We start from the raw sequence: 18,939 nt of genomic DNA, 5'->3' as shown, positions 1-18,939 counted from the left end.
TTCACCCACATACAGTAAAGATACAAAATCTTACCATGACCCCGATTATCCAGCCAAATCTAACTGGAGGTTTCTCCTGAGGACCTTGAGACTCTTCATTTCCCATATCTGGTGCTGGCAGGCTGCCTGAGTCAGAGGTGGATGCTCTATCCATTTCATTCTTCTCAACCTTCAATGCAACAGTTGGGGCCAGTGAAATTAAAACATTTGAAATTCAGTGATGAAACAAAGAATTTGTTTAATAAAACAGTATGTTTCAATGCCAATGTGTTTGTTTAAAAGGAAAATTGTGGATTGCTAAATATATGAAACATATATGACATATGTCTCATTTATGATGTCACCTACTAGCCCACCCACAACCCCATACATGCAGTGTGTGTGTATTGGGACAAAGCATAGTAGCACCGATGAGAGATGAAGCTACTTTTGCTGTTATATTACTGTCTTGTTTGTCTCCATTTTCCATACTCGATGATCACCCAATCATTGGAGTGAAAATGTTACTATTTATTCATAGTCTAAGAGTGCCCCAAGTGATTAAATAGGTCTCTCTGAGCGTACGCATGATGTAAATTGAGATTAAGTAATGTAATCAGTAGATTCTTGTTCCGATGTTTGGGTAGCTTAATGTCAGCAGTGGTGTACATGTTTCATAGAGACACAGCATCTTTACATTGAAATGCTAATACAACAGAATTTCTTCGACATGACAATAAATATGTGTCAACCTGGCTGACCTAATGACCTGATTGTTTATGATACATTGTCAGATGAACAGTGATAGTGTAACAATAATAATACATCTGGTAAATGTTAAAATGGCCTGCACTTGTATAGCTTATAAGTATAAATCCTGAGGACGACTTTACACTGCATTCAGTCATTTAATTCATCCAGGGCAGCTGTGGCCACAATGTAGCTCACCACTGCAACACACCCGTTACAAGACGAACCCCTACCACCTGAGCCACCATACCCCCACAGTAAATTTAATCTTGATAGTGGCCAAGTATGCCTAGAAAAGCTTTTTTTTTTCACGTTATACCCTAATTCTGAAAAATAACAAAACATTTATCAAACATTTATCAGCATACATACAGTTGATCACAACATGCTTTTACAGAGTTTGTAGTCATATCAAATTTTTATGAAAAAAATCATTCATTTTAAGAACAAGTTTTTATTTATATCAGTTTAGTGGAAAAATACATTAAATAAAAAAAGAACAGAAACTTGCCTCAAATGTCTTGCGGAGGGTTTCAAGAGAAGGTCTGCTCTTCATCAACTGACGTGGCAAAGAATTGGCATAATGCTCCAGGTGGGGTACCTGGTCCATGGTGCTATAGACGGAAGACCGGCGCAGCTCTGCCCTCGAACCACGACGCTCTGATGTACTGTCAAATATTAGTATGATGTAACAATGTCATATCAAAAACTAAACTGGAGAGAAAAGTACAGAACCATAAATAGCACAGACTGCACAAAGTGAATTAGAAAATATAAATTGCCAATAAGTATTAATAATTATCTGGGTACTTGGTTTTCTGGTTAGTGTTTTGTCACTGAAAGCATGGGATCTTGATTTAGAAAGACTTGATAAAGGATGTCTTCAACAGGAAACATCCTGCCTGTAGTGTACATTTAAAACTTGATTTTTACATTCACATTGTTAGAAACTAAATGCTTCCTGTTGGAGATCACTTAGATTACAATTTTTTTCTATTTGCTAAACGCCAAAATTATGAAAAGATAATGAGATTTTAGTAAAAACAATTATAACATATTTTTATACAGTGTGTTTCAACATTTTTTTGCAGCTGTAAGAATTTGTATTAAAGTTACAATGACTCCCAGTTTTTTGCCTCATTGGTAAATTTAGATGTAGTCCTTCTTTTGAAACTTAATGACAGACATATGAATCATATGCCTACAAGCAGCTGTGAAAATGAATTTTATTTATTTATTTATTTTTTCCTGAAAGGTTTGTTGGAAATCAAACACAACAACACAGAGAGAAAGATGAATAAACATATATTCCTAATCCAATTCTAAAGCAAAAGTGTACCATGCACTTCTTGTCAATAGCTGCTGCAGCTTCACCAAAAACGGTCTATTTGAAAGGTGAAAAATGTCTCTAAATGAAAGTACCAACCTTGATTCCTCATTGGAGACGACGATGGTTGGAGGAATTTGAAGGCCATTACCTCGATGTACAGTGTTGCCTTGAAAATGATGTGAAGAGTACCTGGGAGGTCCCTCCTCATAGGTGGAAAAGTGCACACCTCGCGCGTTACTTTTAGATGCAAACTGTCCCATCAGGACGCCTTTGTGGGTCCTGTGGAGTTACACAGAGAGACAATAATAATTATTTGACTAGTATATATTAAATTAATATAGGAACTTTTTAGTTCTTCTTTTCCTGCATCCTATACTTGATTGATGAAAGACATAAGAGTGAAAAAGCCTTAAATCTTATTGTCTGAAAGTCTCAATTTACTGTGGACATAATCATTTAAAACTAATGTCAACACTGTCCTTATCAGAGAATCCTTAAAGGAACAATGTAAATGTTGTTTATTATGTTGTATGATAAATATTTTATCATACAACAAAATAAACAGCTAACAATACATTCCAGTTTTATGTGCTTTATTCAATGCAATTCAAATTCAAAGATACTTTATTGATCCCGAGGGGAAATTAGAATTCCAGTACAACCCATCCAAACATACATCATGACACAAGACAAGGGGGGGACGGGTCACAGAGGCTTTTGCTGGCCACTCACAGGCACGTTTTATTACATTTTATTGATGTGACCCTGTCTAAAAACATTACATTATTGAACAGTATTGCATTAAAACTGGCAATCATAGTATAATATATTTTTACAAGCAAATACACTTTTACATGACAAATTTCTATGAGTTAAAAATAATATCTAACCAGTGATCTAAAATATCTCCCAAATGAGCAACAAAGATTGTATGAATCTATGTTCCAACTTTTGACTTTGGAAAAGATTTAGTCAGTCTAATGTGAAATATAAAGTTGGAAGAAAAAATAAATCATATACTCACAAGTGCTTTCTTAAATGATGAAGGTGGTGCTGTCCAGAGATGAAATATGTGCCTTTTACTAATACAACACATAACCCTTGTAATTTATACCTTCTGTGAGGCAGGTTACATCCCCTCCCATTTACTTCATGTACTTTCCTCCCCCTCAGAGACACCCGCGCACACGCACACACACACACACACACACACACGCACACGCACACGCACACACTCCAACACACTCAAACACAAATCATTTATAATGCCTGTACTTGAGCCACAAATGCTTTCTAATTTTCTGGAAGATGGTGTCTGGAGATGTGAGTCTTAGACACACAACAATGGAAGCATGTGCCACTGGTTTGGTAACAGCAAAGTTGCTGGAGTAAACAAAACAATACGCGGGTATTGAGTAGCCGTGGCAGTTTTGGAAGATTAATATGATTTGCTCATATTATTATGAACTGTGAAATCAACAGAATGCTTAATAGTTGTATTTTTTTAACAACTTCGCTGTGATCTACAATGTTAAATTAATGTGAGCTACATTACAGCTTATGAATGCTGCAAGGACAGAGTTATACAGCAAAAGTTTGTTTCTCATTTCATCTATAGATATTGTTTTTTCTTTTAATTTTGAAAATTCATACTTTATGAAACTGATATATAAAGGAGTACATGTAAATAGTTAAACTGTCCCTCAACTTTTTTTTTTTGAAATGTTGACAATACATGGGCATGTTGTGTTTTCTACATCAATAAGAAACAGGAAGAGCCTCCTCTGCTTTGTCACTGACCATAGTAAAAATAGCCCCATATGCTTGTATTTGTTAACATGTAAACAATTTGCACAAACAGGTGTTACAAGAGACCAAGAACATTGGTTGATTGTAGATACAATGAAGCAAAAACATACTGCTACAGTTTCTAAGCTTTATATTACAGCTAATATTCAAATTTGTGGCACATCATCTCTATGAAAGATGTTTTGTTAAAAATGCCAAACTAGCTAAAAAATAAATGAAAAACATTACAATAACTCAACACTGAGTGTCCCTTAACAGGTGGGCATTTTTTTTGCAGTGTGTTCTCCATAGCGCTGCTATAATTAAACTTGCTCTAAAGCCTTGAATAACTTACTTACACAAAGACCTTTTGCTCTAGCTGAAGCCATTCATTGCACCCACGCTGTTTGAAGAAAAAAGTCAAGTACATCTTTGCTGAACCAAAATGAAATATAAACCTTTTATAATCCACTTGCTGTGAAATTTAAGAAAATAAAATGTTGTTGACATGTGTATGAAAACTGGTGTTTTGCTAGAAATATGTGAAATATTTTGTTAGGGAAAGAACGTTTCCATAACTGTATTGTGACAGGAATAATACCCTTACCTGTACCAGTAACATTTCATATCACAGTAAGGTTCTTGAAAAAGTAAATAAATATTCAGAATGGAGGAAGCAAAAATGGTTAAACAGACATCCGCTGTATGAATCTGTCCAAATTGCTGATTCAGCAAATCACCTGACTGTGATTCCACAATGATAATTTCCAAGCAACCACAAGACCTGAAAATCCCAGGAACATACAATCTTCTAAGCTCCATTCTTGCAGGAGATAGAGCTGACTGGAAAGGTAAACTGCACTTAAAAACATGAATGGTGTTTGGCTTAACAACGGTCTCTTATGTAATGATACACTGTCAATACAACCCCAGTTCCAATAAAGTTGGAAGGTTGTGTAAAACATAAATAAAAACAGAATACAATGATTGGCAAATTACAGAGCCTTGTGAAAGTATTCGGCCCCCTTGAACTTTTCAACATTTTGCCACATTTCAGGCTTCATACATAAAGATATAAAATTTTAATTTTTTGTGAAGAATCAACAACCAGTGGGACACAATCGTTAAGTGGAATGAAATTTATTGGATGTGTCAAACTTTTTTAACAAATAAAAAACTGAAAAGTGGGGCGTGCAATATTATTTGCCCCCTTTACTTTCAGTGCAGCAAACTCACTCCAGAGGTTCAGTGAGGTTCTCTGAATGATCCAATGTTGTCCCAAATGACTGATGATGATAAATAGAATCCACCTGTGTGTAATCAAGTCTCCGTATAAATGCACCTGCTCTGTGATAGTCTCAGGGTTCTGTTCAAAGCGCAGAGATCATCATGAAGACCAAGGAACACACCAGGCAGGTCCTAGATACTATTGTGGAGAAGTTTAAAGCCGGATTTGGATACAAAAAGATTTCCCAAGCTTTAAACATTCCAAGGAGCACTGTGCAAGCAATTATATTGAAATGGAAGGAGTATCAGACCACTGCAAATCTACCAAGACCCGGCCGTCCCTCTAAACTCTCATCTCGAACAAGGAGAAGACTGATCAGAGATGCAGCCAAGAGGCCCATGATCACTCTGGATGAACTGCAGAGATCTACAGCTGAGGTGGGAGAGTCTGTCCATAGGACAACAATCAGTTGTGCACTGCACAAATCTGGCCTTTATGGAAGAGTGGCAAGAAGAAAGCCATTTCTCAAAGATATCCATAAAAAGTCTCGTTTAAAGTTTGCTACAAGCCACCTGGGAGACACACCAAACATGTGGAAGAAGGTGCTCTGGTCAGATGAAACCAAAATCAAACTGTTTGGCCACAATGCAAAACGATATGTTTGGTGTAAAAGCAACACAGCTCATCACCCTGAACACACCATCCCCACTGTCAAACATGGTGGTGGCAGCATCATGGTTTGGGCCTGCTTTTTGTCAGCAGGGACAGGGAAGATGGTCAAAATTGATGAGAAGATGGATGGGGCCAAATACAGGACCATTCTGGAAGAAAACCTATTGGAGTCTGCAAGAGACCTGAGACTGGGAGATTTATCTTCCAACAAGACAATGATCCAAAACATAAAGCCAAATCTACAATGGAATGGTTCACAAATAAACGTATCCAGGTGTTGGAATGGCCAAGTCAAAGTCCAAACCTGAATCCAATCGAGAATCTGTTGAAAGAGCTGAAGACTGCTGTTTACAAACGCTCTCCATCCAACCTCACTGAGCTCCAGTTGTTTTGCAAGGAAGAATGGGCAAGAATTTCAGTCTCTCGATGTGCAAAACCGATAGAGACATACCCCAAGCGACTTGCAGCTGTAATTGCAGCACAAGGTGGCGCTAGAAAGTATTAACGCAAGGGGGCCGAATAATATTGCACGACCCACTTTTCAGTTTTTTATTTGTTAAAAAAGTTTGACACATCCAATAAATTTCATTCCACTTCATGATTGTGTCCCGCTTGTTGTTGATTCTTCACAAAAAATTCGAATTTTATATCTTTATGTTTGAAGCCTGAAATGTGGCAAGAGGTTGACCAGTTCAAGGAGGCCAAATACTTTCGCAAGGCACTGTATGTTCGTCCTCATCGAGTGTTGTTAAAAGCAAAGATGATGTAACACCAGTGGTAAATACGACCCTGTCCCAGCTGTTTTACGCTGTGTGGAAAGCATCAAATTCAAAATGAGTTTATATTTGCCAAAAAAAAAACAAAAAAAACGTTTATCAGCTTATAAGTTTATCAGTTTATCTGCTATAGGTTAGTGAACTCTTAGAATGATAATGTCACATAACGTCATCTGAACTCACCCTTTAAAATAGCTATAGATCTTTACTTTGACTTGGTCTTTTTCAGATCACTGTCCTGTTGCATGACCTAATTTTGACTTTAGTGGTTGGACAGCCTCACATTTGAGTAAAGTGTTTGGGTATACAAGGGAATTCATGGTCAACTCAAAGAGTACAAGTTGCCAAGGTCCTGCAGAAAGAAACAAGTCCTAATCACCTCCAATGTCCATCTTTGACAGCTACCATGAGCTGTTTGCCGTAATACTTTACCGGTGCTGGTGCTAGAGCTAGTTCTTAACAAGTTTCATAAAATAACCTGTTAGCTTTTCCACCACCAGAGAGACAGTTAAGAGCCACTTCAGTCCAGAATTGCAAATGTCACTCTGTTATTGTTTGACCCTCACCCTTTTTTATTCATTAATTTTGCGAATGATTGTGGTGCAAATAGATGCTATTTTAATTTATAACCCCTGTTTTAATATTACTAGGTGATTTTGATAAATCTTGTTCAAAAGCTGTGTTTAACTCCTGTTTTCCAGCACTGCTGATGTGGATGATAGATCAGCGGATCAGGATTGTGAAGCATTCACAAACACTACTGGTTGTAAGATCGACAAAGTTAAAGAACTGGGTCGGAAATAACATTACTTGATTCAGGGGAAAATAATCAGCTGAGAGCACTGCATTTTGTCTGTCTTAAATCTGTGATGGGGGATTTCAAAATAAATGGCAGAAGGATAAAAGACAGTCAGCTTCTGTTATTGTTATGCTAATCATGAAAATCTGGAGTTTTGATCATTGCAACCCAAACAGTTTGATTGGCTGCTGTTTCTGCGGAGCCCCCCCACTAACTGTGGCTGAAATAGCTTCGTTTTTGGTGATAGTGCCGGGGTGTTTTCTGGTGCTTAGTGAGCATTAGCACCAGTTAAGCACTGGAACCAGTTTGGAAGAAAATGCCCTTTTACAAACTTAAGCAGTACTTCTGTTTTCTTTTTAGTTAGAAGTTGCTTTCTCTTCGCAACCTTTCCAAACTGCACTTTCATGAACATTAACATTTAATATGCTGAGGCCAGTTGAGTCTAAGACGTAATTATTCAATTTTTTGCTATCTCTGTAAGAACTGCACAGTCTGACCTTGGGAAGTTATCGGTAAGTCAACATGGACTTCCTAATGGACAACATTTAAAAGAGCTCAAGTATTTTGGAAATGGATTTATAACCTTCCCGAGATTGATGGCGCATTTGCTTCAAAAGCTGATTTATTTTTTTTCCTGGTATGGTGTTAACACACACCAGTAAGTTCCACAGCAGCCAATGGCCAGAATTTCTCCTATATAGGCAGTCATATTTGTTGATGATCAGATATTCATATACATTTGACCAGCAGCACTTGGCTGTTACTTCTCTTCTTAAATTTAATGGGAGCAGAAACATTGTAGAGTTTCTCTCCTAACCTTCCTTTTCCATGACTGTCATCTGTAAAAGCTGAAATATTTGCAAAGTCAATTAGAGGTAAAGCAAAGGGATGGATGTGTGTCTACATACAATGTGAAACTTTGCTGAATCAGATTACATGTGAACTTCTGTAAACCTCAGGGCTTTTTTTAAGTGTGAGCAACAACTTTGGCATTGTTGACATTTGTTCTATAATTATGTCTGTATTTACAAAGCGTAAAAGACACCTCAGGGGTCAAAAGTCCAATTGATGTGTGTCTGATGTGACAGTAAATATGTTTGGTGACTGTGTATGTGACATTTCCAAGAATGCTAAAGCTGCCCCTCCCTGCTGTCCCTGTCGCTTCCTCATTATGACTCTCCAACGTTCCCTTTTATTTCTATGTGAAGTTTCGTATTAAACATCTGTCCATCTTCATTGTAAAAAGTTGGTGCCCCAGACTATGGTGGGCTCTGCAACAACTAATGCAAAGAGGTGGGGTAAGAGAAGGAGCAATGGGGGATGTACAAAGAAAAGGAGTCCCCAAACATTTTCCTCAAACTAAAAGGCATGGTGAAGAATCAAAACATGCCCAGAACTCTGTGGCCCATCACCTTCTTCCCCATCTTCAAGGAAACACTTTCCGTTCCCATGCTATAGTGCTCGCAGCTGCCAGTGAATGCCCACATTTATTTTTTAATTTCAAACCAAACTCGGGACTTGGAATAAAATAAATTCCTGACCACTTGACTCCACTTGGCTTTGGGCAGTTCTGGAGTTTGTATATTATGGATACGTGGCTTTGAACCATGTCAGGGAAGGAGCAATAGTGGAGATGCTGAATGCTTGCGAGTATCTGCAGATGGAGAGGCTGAGGATGAGCTGCACACAAGGGTTACAACCTCAGTTTCGAATGAGAGAGACAAGAGCTTGGCAATGATCAAGGACATGTGGGACAAAGGAATGGGCTGTGATATGATACAAGTGGACACTGGAGAGAGATTTTCAGGTAAGATGCAACAACTGCCACTTGTACTTTATGTACTTCCAGACAGGAGGTGGATCGGCTGGTACACTGGTGTTGTCAGAACTACCTGGAACTCAACCCACTCAAGACTGTGGAAATGGTGGTGGAATTTCGGAGAACACCACCCCGATACACCCCCCTCACCATCCTCAACAACACTATATCAGCTGTGGACCACTTCAGGTTCTTAGGAACCACAATCTCTGAGGGCCCGAGATGGTCTTCACACATAGACACTGTTCGGAGGAAGGTCCAGCAGAGACTGTACTTCCTGTGGCAACTTAAGAAGTTCAACCTTCCACAGGAGCTGCTGCTCATCTTCTACACTGCCATCATACAGTCTGTCCTGTCTTCATCCATTTCAGTGTGATTTGGGTCATCCACAAAACAGGACAGGTCCAGACTGCAACGAATAATCAGGACTGCAGAGAGAATAATCAGGGCTGACCTTCCCTGCATCCAGGACTTTTACAGGTCTAGGGTAAGAAAAAGAGTTGCAAAAATTCCTGTAGACTCCACACCCCCTGCACATAAACTGGTTAAAGTTTTACCTTCAGGCCACCACTAAAGAGCACTGTTTACTAAAACCAGCCACCACAGAGACAGTTTCTTCCCCCAGGCTGTCTGTTTCTCTGTTGATTTAATAGAGTACCAAACAACAGCATACAGATGTATATATATATATATATATATATATATATATAGCTGATTCTTATTCTGATCAGTTAGTTGGTTTAAGTCAGTGGCTGAAGTTTCACAAACAGTCCAGTCTGTGCATTCAAAGCAGGCCTGTAGCGTCTGCTTTGATTCCTCAGTCCACTTCTTAACAGTGTGAACCGTGGGTTTGGAAGCTCTTAATTTTTGCCTTTAGGTTGAGATGAGGTGGATAAGAGAATGATCAGAAAAACCCAGAGCAGCCCTGGTAACAGCATGATATGAGTCCTTTAAAGTTGTGTGACAATGGTCCAGTGTGTTTTGTCTCCGATGGGACACTAATATGTTGTCTGTATTTGGGGAGTTCATTGGAGAGGTTTGCACTATTAAAATCTCCACGTCTGCAATCAGCTCAGGCGAGAAGTTTTTCAGCGGCAGAAGTGCAGCCATGCGGTGGAAAATATGAGCCAATTATTATAAATGTGGAAAACTATCTCGGTTGTTAGGAATAACCTTTATTAATATGCTTATTGCTTTTTTTCCCATTTATACAATAGCAAAGTAAAGTATATGTTTCCCTTCTGTTACAATAGGATAAGTATGCTCATAGACATACAGTACAAGGATAAATGGCCCAAGGATTGTCATAAATGACCTGAAGCTGGGCCACTGGGTTTGACAGTGGAGCAGCCGGTATAACTGGGTTGATTAGAAAGCCACATAACAGTTTATGGAAAATGACTCCAGATCAGGACTACATGTTTTCCCAGGCGCTTTTATGTCTTTAATCAATGATGACAACCAAAGAGTGTAAATTGGGCATGGCAGTGTCCAAGAGCAGAAAGTCTTGGAGGAACACATTTTATTTCATATAAGCAATCACAAGGGGAAGAGTGGACAAAGTAGAGAAAGTGGTTTGGCACACATGGAGTACACTGGAAGTATCTGAAAGTAGCTGACACTTCAATGATCAAATTTGAATGAGTTGCATGCAGTTCAGGGTTGTGCTTGCTATTAGCAATGGTAACTAATCTGTAAATTATGTTACTTGAAATGTTGATATTTGCAATTCAAACAAGGAAAATAAGATCTGACAGAATTCCAGAATCAGCTAAAATGAGAGGGGTTTTATTTCACTTAACCATTGCTGTATCAATATTTTTATCATGATTTTGAAAACAAAAGGTGTTAGAAATGAGACCAAAATCATTATAATTCTATTGATCTGAACCATGATATTGGGCTTTTGCTAAAGACAGCTGATTTGAGAGATGAAAGGAATGTACCAGAGATTAATTAGGAATGCAATTTATGGGTTATATGTGACAACAAAGAGCATAGACATGTTTTTAGAAAATGGCTTAGATTTCTTAATAAGGTATTAGATTCACAGAAGGAACTCATGATTACCCAAACAATTAGATTTCCTCTGCATCTTTCCATCTACGCTATGATATAATACAAGTGTACACTGGAGAGAGATTTTCATGTAAGATGCAACTACTTTCACTTGTACTTAATGTACTTCCAAGTGACATTTTTCCAAGTATCCCGTTCCCAGAATGCTTAATACATTTGTTGCCTAGACATTTTGGGGAAAACCTCGTCTGATCCGGAGAGACAGCATCCATCCCACTTTGGATGGAGCAGCTCTTCTTTCTAGAAATCTGGCCGAATTTATTAGTTCTCCAAAACTCTGACAACCCAGGGTTCAGACCAGAAAGCAGGGCCGTAACACTCCTCTCTGCAGCTTTTGTACTGTTACCCACCCATTACCCTATTAAGACAGTGTCTTGCCCATGGCCAAAATTTAATAGATTAAAAAATAATCTAAAAGGAGGAAATCAGGAAACTCTCATAAAAATAAATGCAAATCAGACCAAAAAGAAAAAAAAAAAACAATTAAATGTGGCCTACTGAACATAAGATCTCTCTCTTCAAAGACATTGCTAGTTAGTGACCTGATTTGTGACAATCAGATTGATTTATTTTGAATCACAGAAACCTGGCTGCAGCAAGAGGATTATATTACTATAAATAAGTCAACTCCTACTAATTATTTAAATTTTCACATTCCTCGAAATACCGGGCAAGGAGGAGGAGTAGCAACCATCTTTCAGTCCGATTTATTGATTAGTCCCAGACCAATCAGTAGCTACAACTATATTTAATCCTTAGTTTTCCTCATCCTAATTGCAAAGCACTAAAACCACTTCTGTTTGTTGTTTTGTACCATCCACCAGGCCCTTACACTCAATTTTTAAATTAGTTTTCAGACCTTGTATCTGATTTAGTGTTAAATACAGATAAAGTTATTATAGTGGGGGATTTTAACATTCATGTTAACACTGAAAGTGATAGCCTAAATATAGCGTTTAATGCTATCTTAGACTCAATTGGCTTTTCTCAAAACATTAACACACCTACCCACCTTTGTCTTCATTCTCTGGACCTTGTGCTGACATATGGCATTGAGTGTAAAGACATAATATTTTCTCATAACCCTTTCCTGTCTGACCATTTCTTTGAGTTTAAATTAACCGAGTACTCCACACCTGAAATAACATTTCATTATAGTAGATCATTATCAGGCGATGCTGTAACAACCTTTAAAGAATCTGTTCTACTTTTAATTTCCTCATTATCACTGAAAAGCACAGTGGAGGGCAATAATTCTGTTTCTGCTCCTTCACAAATTGATTATTTTGTTCATAGTGTTTCTTCATCAAATGCAGCCCCCTTGAAAAAGAAGGTAATCATTCATAGGAGGCTAGCTCCTTGGTTTAATTCAGAGCTGCATACTTTAAAGCACAATGTTAGAAAATTGGAGAGAAAATGGCGCTCTACACACTTAGAAGATTCCTACTTAATCTGGAAATATAACCTACTGTTGTATAAAAAGACACTTCGCCAAGCCAGAACAGCTTATTTCTCATCATTAATAGAAGAGAACAAGAATAATCCTAGGTTTCTCTTTAGTACAGTTGCTAAACTTACACAGAGTCATAGCTCTGTTGAGCCATCCATTCCTTTAGCTCTTAGCAGTCATGACTTTATGGGATTGTTCTTAAATAAAATTGATTCTATTAAAAAGAAAATCTTTGACATACTCCCGAAGATGATTACTTCATCCTCAGCAAGTGAGACAACATTGGAAATAACTGCAGAACCTGATTTGTGTTTAGACTGTTTTGATCCTGTGGAGCTTCCTGAGTTATCAGAAATATTAGCTTCATCTATATGGAAGCAAATCATTACCATATTTCAAATGAAAAAGCATTTTCAGAAATGCTTTTTCATTTTAAGAATGTGGCTGCATTGTTTGACTCATAAATGAAATTAGTTATCAATAATCCTATTTGCATTTTAATTTTCTTCTTAAAGACTGCTCATTCTTTCACTTAATTAAAATAAAAAAGAAAAAGACATTTGAGATTTATTTTTCAAAATGTACTCCAGCAAATAGATACCAAAATTCAATTTGAAATGTAAAATTTGAAAATGAAAAAGCATTTCCAGAAATGCTTTTTCAATTTAAGAATGTGGCTGCATTGTTTGACTCATAAATTAAATTAGTAATCAATCATCCTATTTGCATTTGCATTTTCCTCTTCAAGACTGCTCATTCCTTTACTGCTTGTCTCCTTCATGTATCTGAGGACTGGCTTTTAATTGTTTCTTGTTCAATAACAATTACATCCAGCATTACAACTGTCTCTTTTTAAGATGCCCTTATGCATTAAATCTGCTAACTCAATGAATCTCACTATCCCTATTCCTATCCTCATTTAGCAGAACTAACATATTACACATATATCACACTCATTGTCATTTTCACTCAGTCAATATAATAGGACAGCTTTTGCATACAATATCAAACCCTTAAACACAAACCATCATATCTAACTACAAAAAATCTATCTGATTTCATGTGAGAGGGTACATAAGCATTAACATATAACATTGCAGGACAAACACAAAATACACCAACACTTAGCTGCTAAGCTAGCGGGGCAACTAGCATGTTAGTACCAAAATGCTAATGTAATAAAACAGATATTTCCCTTTCAACACGTAGTTTACATAAGACTAGTTAATGTAATAACAAATGTTATTCGACAAAAACTTCATATACATGTGCTTGGTGAGAGTTACCAACCTGTAATTAAACAAAAGTGAGTGACTCTTTACTGCTTGTGTCCTTCTTCATGTATCTGAGGACTGGCAAAGCAGAGCAAGAGCTGCACCAAACTGTCTCACGGGAAGCACTGCCCCCTGTGGTGTAACTCAGTACATCACCTCAATTAAATAGACTTTCAACCCCTTTTTTTTACTTCTGTTAAATTATAAATAAAGCAATATGATCACACCTTTCTGTGTGTCACATGTTCTGTGTTGTTGTTTTAAAGTTAAGACGAAAGTTATTTAAAGTGGTGTTTTTTAAACACAGATCAGCCATAACGCCGTCAACTCGTATGCATTTTTGATCCATTTGTTGATGGTATTTTTAAAAGGTATGTTTAATTTTGAAGGCATAGTAACAAGCTATAAGCTTCTTTTTCAACCGCTAATGGCTAAGGTAACACGTGACTTAACCCTTGAATTGTATTCACTTTTGGGACCCTCTGGTACACCTCGGGTCAAATTGACCCAGGAAATATTTGGGGTTTTAAAAATATTTCTAATATAAAATTTAACTTAATAAACCATTAACATATGTTGTCTTTATCTGATTCTCAAACAATTGAGATAACATGTATTTTTAATGATTGCAATTAGTCTCTACTAGAACACAATTAATAATGCGAGCATGCCTACTCTTTTTGTCATAATGTTATCATTGATGTTAAAAATCCACTATGCTCATGAACTGGGTGTAATAAATCACCCTTATCTTGGAAAAAATGTGAGACAATGTTTTCAATAACATTTATTATTTTGAATGCAAACTTCAACAATCAATCACTTTTACCTTATGAAATGCAAATTAACAACAGAAGCATAGTTCTTGCAACAGGGAGGGGTGCTTGGGAAAAAAGACAGGCATGCCTGTTTACAAAACACATGCATCACAAAACTTGGCAGTGTGTATACCACAGATGTACTTTTTGCAATTTTGGCATATGGTTTGTGTCTTTGTGTCCTTTGATCGGCCACACACCTCTCAGCACCTTCTCTTGCCACCAGCTGCAACCTAGAATACCAAAAAGGCTATTAGTTAAGGATAAATTTTATCTATTTCTGAAAACACACACACATACACATCTAACTTACCAACAGTCTACTGTCATGTAAATTGCCAAGTGTGGACTTGTGTTTCTAGTCATTTTTAAGCAAAATAAATATATTGCAAACATTTCCTTTTAAGGTATTTTCCCATAATATTACTACGAATGTGCTTTTTATTATTTTTTTTAAGAAATTACCAAGAGGGGACAACGACATCTACCTATTCAAGAGGGGACCTCCATTGTAATGCAGTGGAATTGTCTATGCTCATTGTCACCAAATGAGTTTTTGTTTACCTTAACGACTCTCTTTGTTTAGGGTCAACCATAACCCCCTGGTTTCCATTTGAAAGAAGCTCACCACTTGTATGGCAGTAAACCACAGGTATCCACTGTTGGTTGCTACACAATGACAAATTTTTTTATCAAGTTTTACTAGATCTTTGAAATAGCTTAGTCCCAAATTTTCAAAATGTATAATTAACCAGTTATGACAATCACAGGATTTTAATCAATTGTACAATGTACTTGTTTCTTTAATCTATATTTATATTTATAGGTCTGCATTTTATTTGTTGATTTGCATAACAGAAATGTCCACTGTTGGCTTGTACAGAATGACACATGACGCCTCTTAGAAAGCATGGATTAACAGTCAAACTCCAACATTAATAATTATTCCTCAAGAATTCCTCTCTGGAGGTGGAAGGGGGTTGTTGGGGACTGGGTTCGGAATGGGGGGGCGGGGGCCGGGGTCACCCGGGTCTGGGCGATGCCGGCGCTGTCTGCCTGTCTCTGCCCCAGGAGGGAAGGGGACCACCTCCTGGGTCCGGGGGCTGGTTGCCCCTAGGGGGTATAAGCCCCTGGACCTGGGAGTATAGAGTATGCATGGGGAGTGTGAGAGAGTGCATGACGTCCATTGTTGTGTGTCTTTACGTTGGGTGCGAGAGATTTTATGTGTTAGCATGAGGGTGGGAGTGGGTGATTGTGACTGTGTGCCTGTTTTTTTTTCTTTTCTTTGTGACATGTTTGACACTGCTTTGAAATGAAAGTATGGCCATAAGGCAGGGGTTCATAAGCACTTGAAAAATATAATTTAGAAATAAAACGGTCAGCAGGAAGATTCCTTGTTTTAATTGTCATAATGGGTTTTTACCAGACTCTGAATGACACAACCACAAGTGAACCAAGGCAATTTTTTTGTAACAGTTTATTAGGTTTTACATGAGCAAATGTGAACCAGGACTGGATCAGCAACAGGATTGGGGTCTCAGAAAAATAAGCCTCTCAAAAATATTTTTTCTCACTTGCCTTTCAGGGCAGAACAGAAAAGTTTTTTTTCAGGATCCAGTTTTTGTTTCTAGTAGTATTCATAGTCAAGTTTTTTCTAGTCAAGTTTTTTTTTCTCACTTGCCTTTCAGGACTTCCGTAATTGCTCAGTCGGTTAGTGATTCAAAGAAAAACAAATGGTTGTATAAGTTTTACTTCAAAGCCAAATCTGTCATGGTTTGCAGTTGAGCAGCACCAAAGTAGCACCAAGACATTGGCATGTGCATGGTGGGTGAATATAGTTTAATAAAAACCTACTGACACAGAGGAAACACAGGAGTCTGGGAGACAATGATGACAGATGATCCGACAATGAAGGAACAGAAAACAGTAACTTATTTACCCTGAGGTGAGAAGAACTACATGGGAAAACAGGTGGGTGCAATTAACAAAACACAAACAGGTGTGGATCATGACATAATCAACTGGACTTTGGGTTGTGAGGAGCGTTGTAAAGTACCTGAAAAAGTATACTTCTGGATGTTTCTGCTTTATCATTAATGTAATGCTTACAATAGGTTCAGCACTTACATTAAAACAATTTCACTGTCATTGACTGCCCTTGTTTCTTTCTTCTGTTTCTCCTTCTGTTTGTAGTCTCATCACACAGGTTTGTGTCGGGGCAGCCTGTTGCTGAACCAGATTCTGGAGAATCGATTTGTACTGGCCCAGCTGTCATATTTGTTGATGATCAGATATTCATATACATTTGACCAGCAGCACTTGGCTGTTACTTCTCTTCTTAAATTTAATGGGAGGAGAAACATTGTAGAGTTTCTCTCCTAACCTTCCTTTTCCATGACTGTCATCTGTAAAAGCTGAAATATTTACAAAGTCAATTAGAGAAAAAGCAAAGCGATGGATGTGTGTCTACATACAATGTGAAACTTTGCTGAATCAGATTACATGTGAACTTCTGTAAACCTCAGGGCTTTTTTTAAGTGTGAGCAACAACTTTGGCATTGTTGACATTTGTTCTATAATTATGTCTGTATTTACAAAGCGTAAAAGACACCTCAGGGGTCAAAAGTCCAATTGATGTGTGTCTGATGTGTCAGTAAATATGTTTGGTGACTGTGTATGTGACATTTCCAAGAATGCTAAAGCTGCCCCTCCCTGCTGTCCCTGTCGCTTCCTCATTATGACTCTCCAACTTTCCCTTTTATTTCTATGTGTAGTTTCGCATTAAACATCTGTCCATCTTCATTGTAAAAAGTTGGTGCCCCAGACTATGGTGGGCTCTGCAACTACTAATGCAAAGAGGTGGGGTAAGAGAAGGAGCAATGGGGGATGTACAAAGAAAAGGAGTCCCCAAACATTTTCCTCAAAATAAAAGGCATGGTGAAGAATCAAAACATGCCCAGAACTCTGTGGCCCATCACCTTCTTCCCCATCTTCAAGGAAACACTTTCCGTTCCCATGCTATAGTGCTCGCAGCTGCCAGTGAAGGCCCACATTTATTTTTTAATTTCAAACCAAACTCGGGACTTGGAATAAAATAAATTCCTGACCACTTGACTCCACTTGGCTTTGGGCAGTTCTGGAGTTTGTATATTATGGATACGTGGCTTTGAACCATGTCAGGGAAGGAGCAATAGTGGAGATGCTGAATGCTTGCGAGTATCTGCAGATGGAGAGGCTGAGGATGAGCTGCACACAAGGGTTACAACCTCAGTTTCGAATGAGAGAGACAATGAGAGAATAATCAGGGCTGACCTTCCCTCCATCAAGAACTTTTACAGGTCTAGGGTAAGAAAAAGAGCTGCAAAAATCCCTGTAGACTCCACACGCCATGCACATAAACTGTTTAGAGTTTTACCTTCAGGCCGCCGCTACAGAGCACTGTTTACTAAAACCAGCCACCACAGAGACAGTTTCTTCCCCCAGGCTGTTTCTCTGTTGAACCACATTCTGGAGAATCAATTTGTACTGGCCCAGCTGTGAGAGAGCCGTCTGCATTTGCACCACAGAGTCTGTTTTGCCAGTTCTTTCTGTCATATTGTCGACGATGGACTCTGGTGCAGGCGGCAATTACCAACATAGTAAATAATGTGAATAGTTTATTGAATTAAATGATCTGGGAGAAGTTAACGTCTGGATGTTGAATAGGGCAGAAGACCGAGGAGGAGAGTCGAGTTACTCGCAGGTAGGCTGGGTTGATGATTTGAATGAAATGAGGACAAGGAGAGGAGCACTTACTGAGCGGGAGGTGCAGTGATCCTGGAAGAAGCGGGGGCAAGCGCTCAGAGACCGTGACAGCCAGGCGGCTGGATCTGATGGTGGCGTCCGTGGTTCTTCAGGAGGACAGAGTGGCAGGATTGTGAGGGTGGACAGGCACTCAAGCAGACAGGCAGGCAACGGAGGTACAGACGGAGAAGCAGAGCAGAACGATTCGAGGAGCAAGAGGTAGGCAGATGGAAAGGAACTCTCCCCGGCTTCTCGGAGGACCAGTGTTGGAATAATTGTATATAGTTTTTATCTTTTATTTTTCCTTTTATCTTATAGTTTTCCTTTTCTTTAACTTGACTATTTGATCTTTATAACCTTTCAAGATGTATGTGTGAGTAAGGATGTGATGAGT

The 18,939-nt window shown here is 38.3% G+C and overlaps 1 protein-coding gene across 1 annotated transcript in view; it reads right to left on the bottom strand.

The window, feature by feature from the left end:
• LOC124880099 (solute carrier family 12 member 3-like) overlaps positions 1 to 170 on the bottom strand; it is a 28,584-nt gene extending 28,414 nt beyond the window's left edge. The window contains exon 1 of the mRNA XM_047385016.1: positions 35 to 170. Coding sequence (XP_047240972.1) covers positions 35 to 154 — 120 coding nt within the window. The 5' untranslated portion in view covers positions 155 to 170. The remainder of the gene's footprint in view (positions 1 to 34) is intronic.
• Between the last annotated feature and the right edge of the window lie 18,769 nt (positions 171 to 18,939).

This window comes from Girardinichthys multiradiatus, chromosome 14 (genome assembly GCF_021462225.1).
Source record: "Girardinichthys multiradiatus isolate DD_20200921_A chromosome 14, DD_fGirMul_XY1, whole genome shotgun sequence".
NCBI lineage: Eukaryota > Metazoa > Chordata > Actinopteri > Cyprinodontiformes > Goodeidae > Girardinichthys > Girardinichthys multiradiatus.
This window is presented reverse-complemented; position numbering and strand designations above follow the sequence as displayed.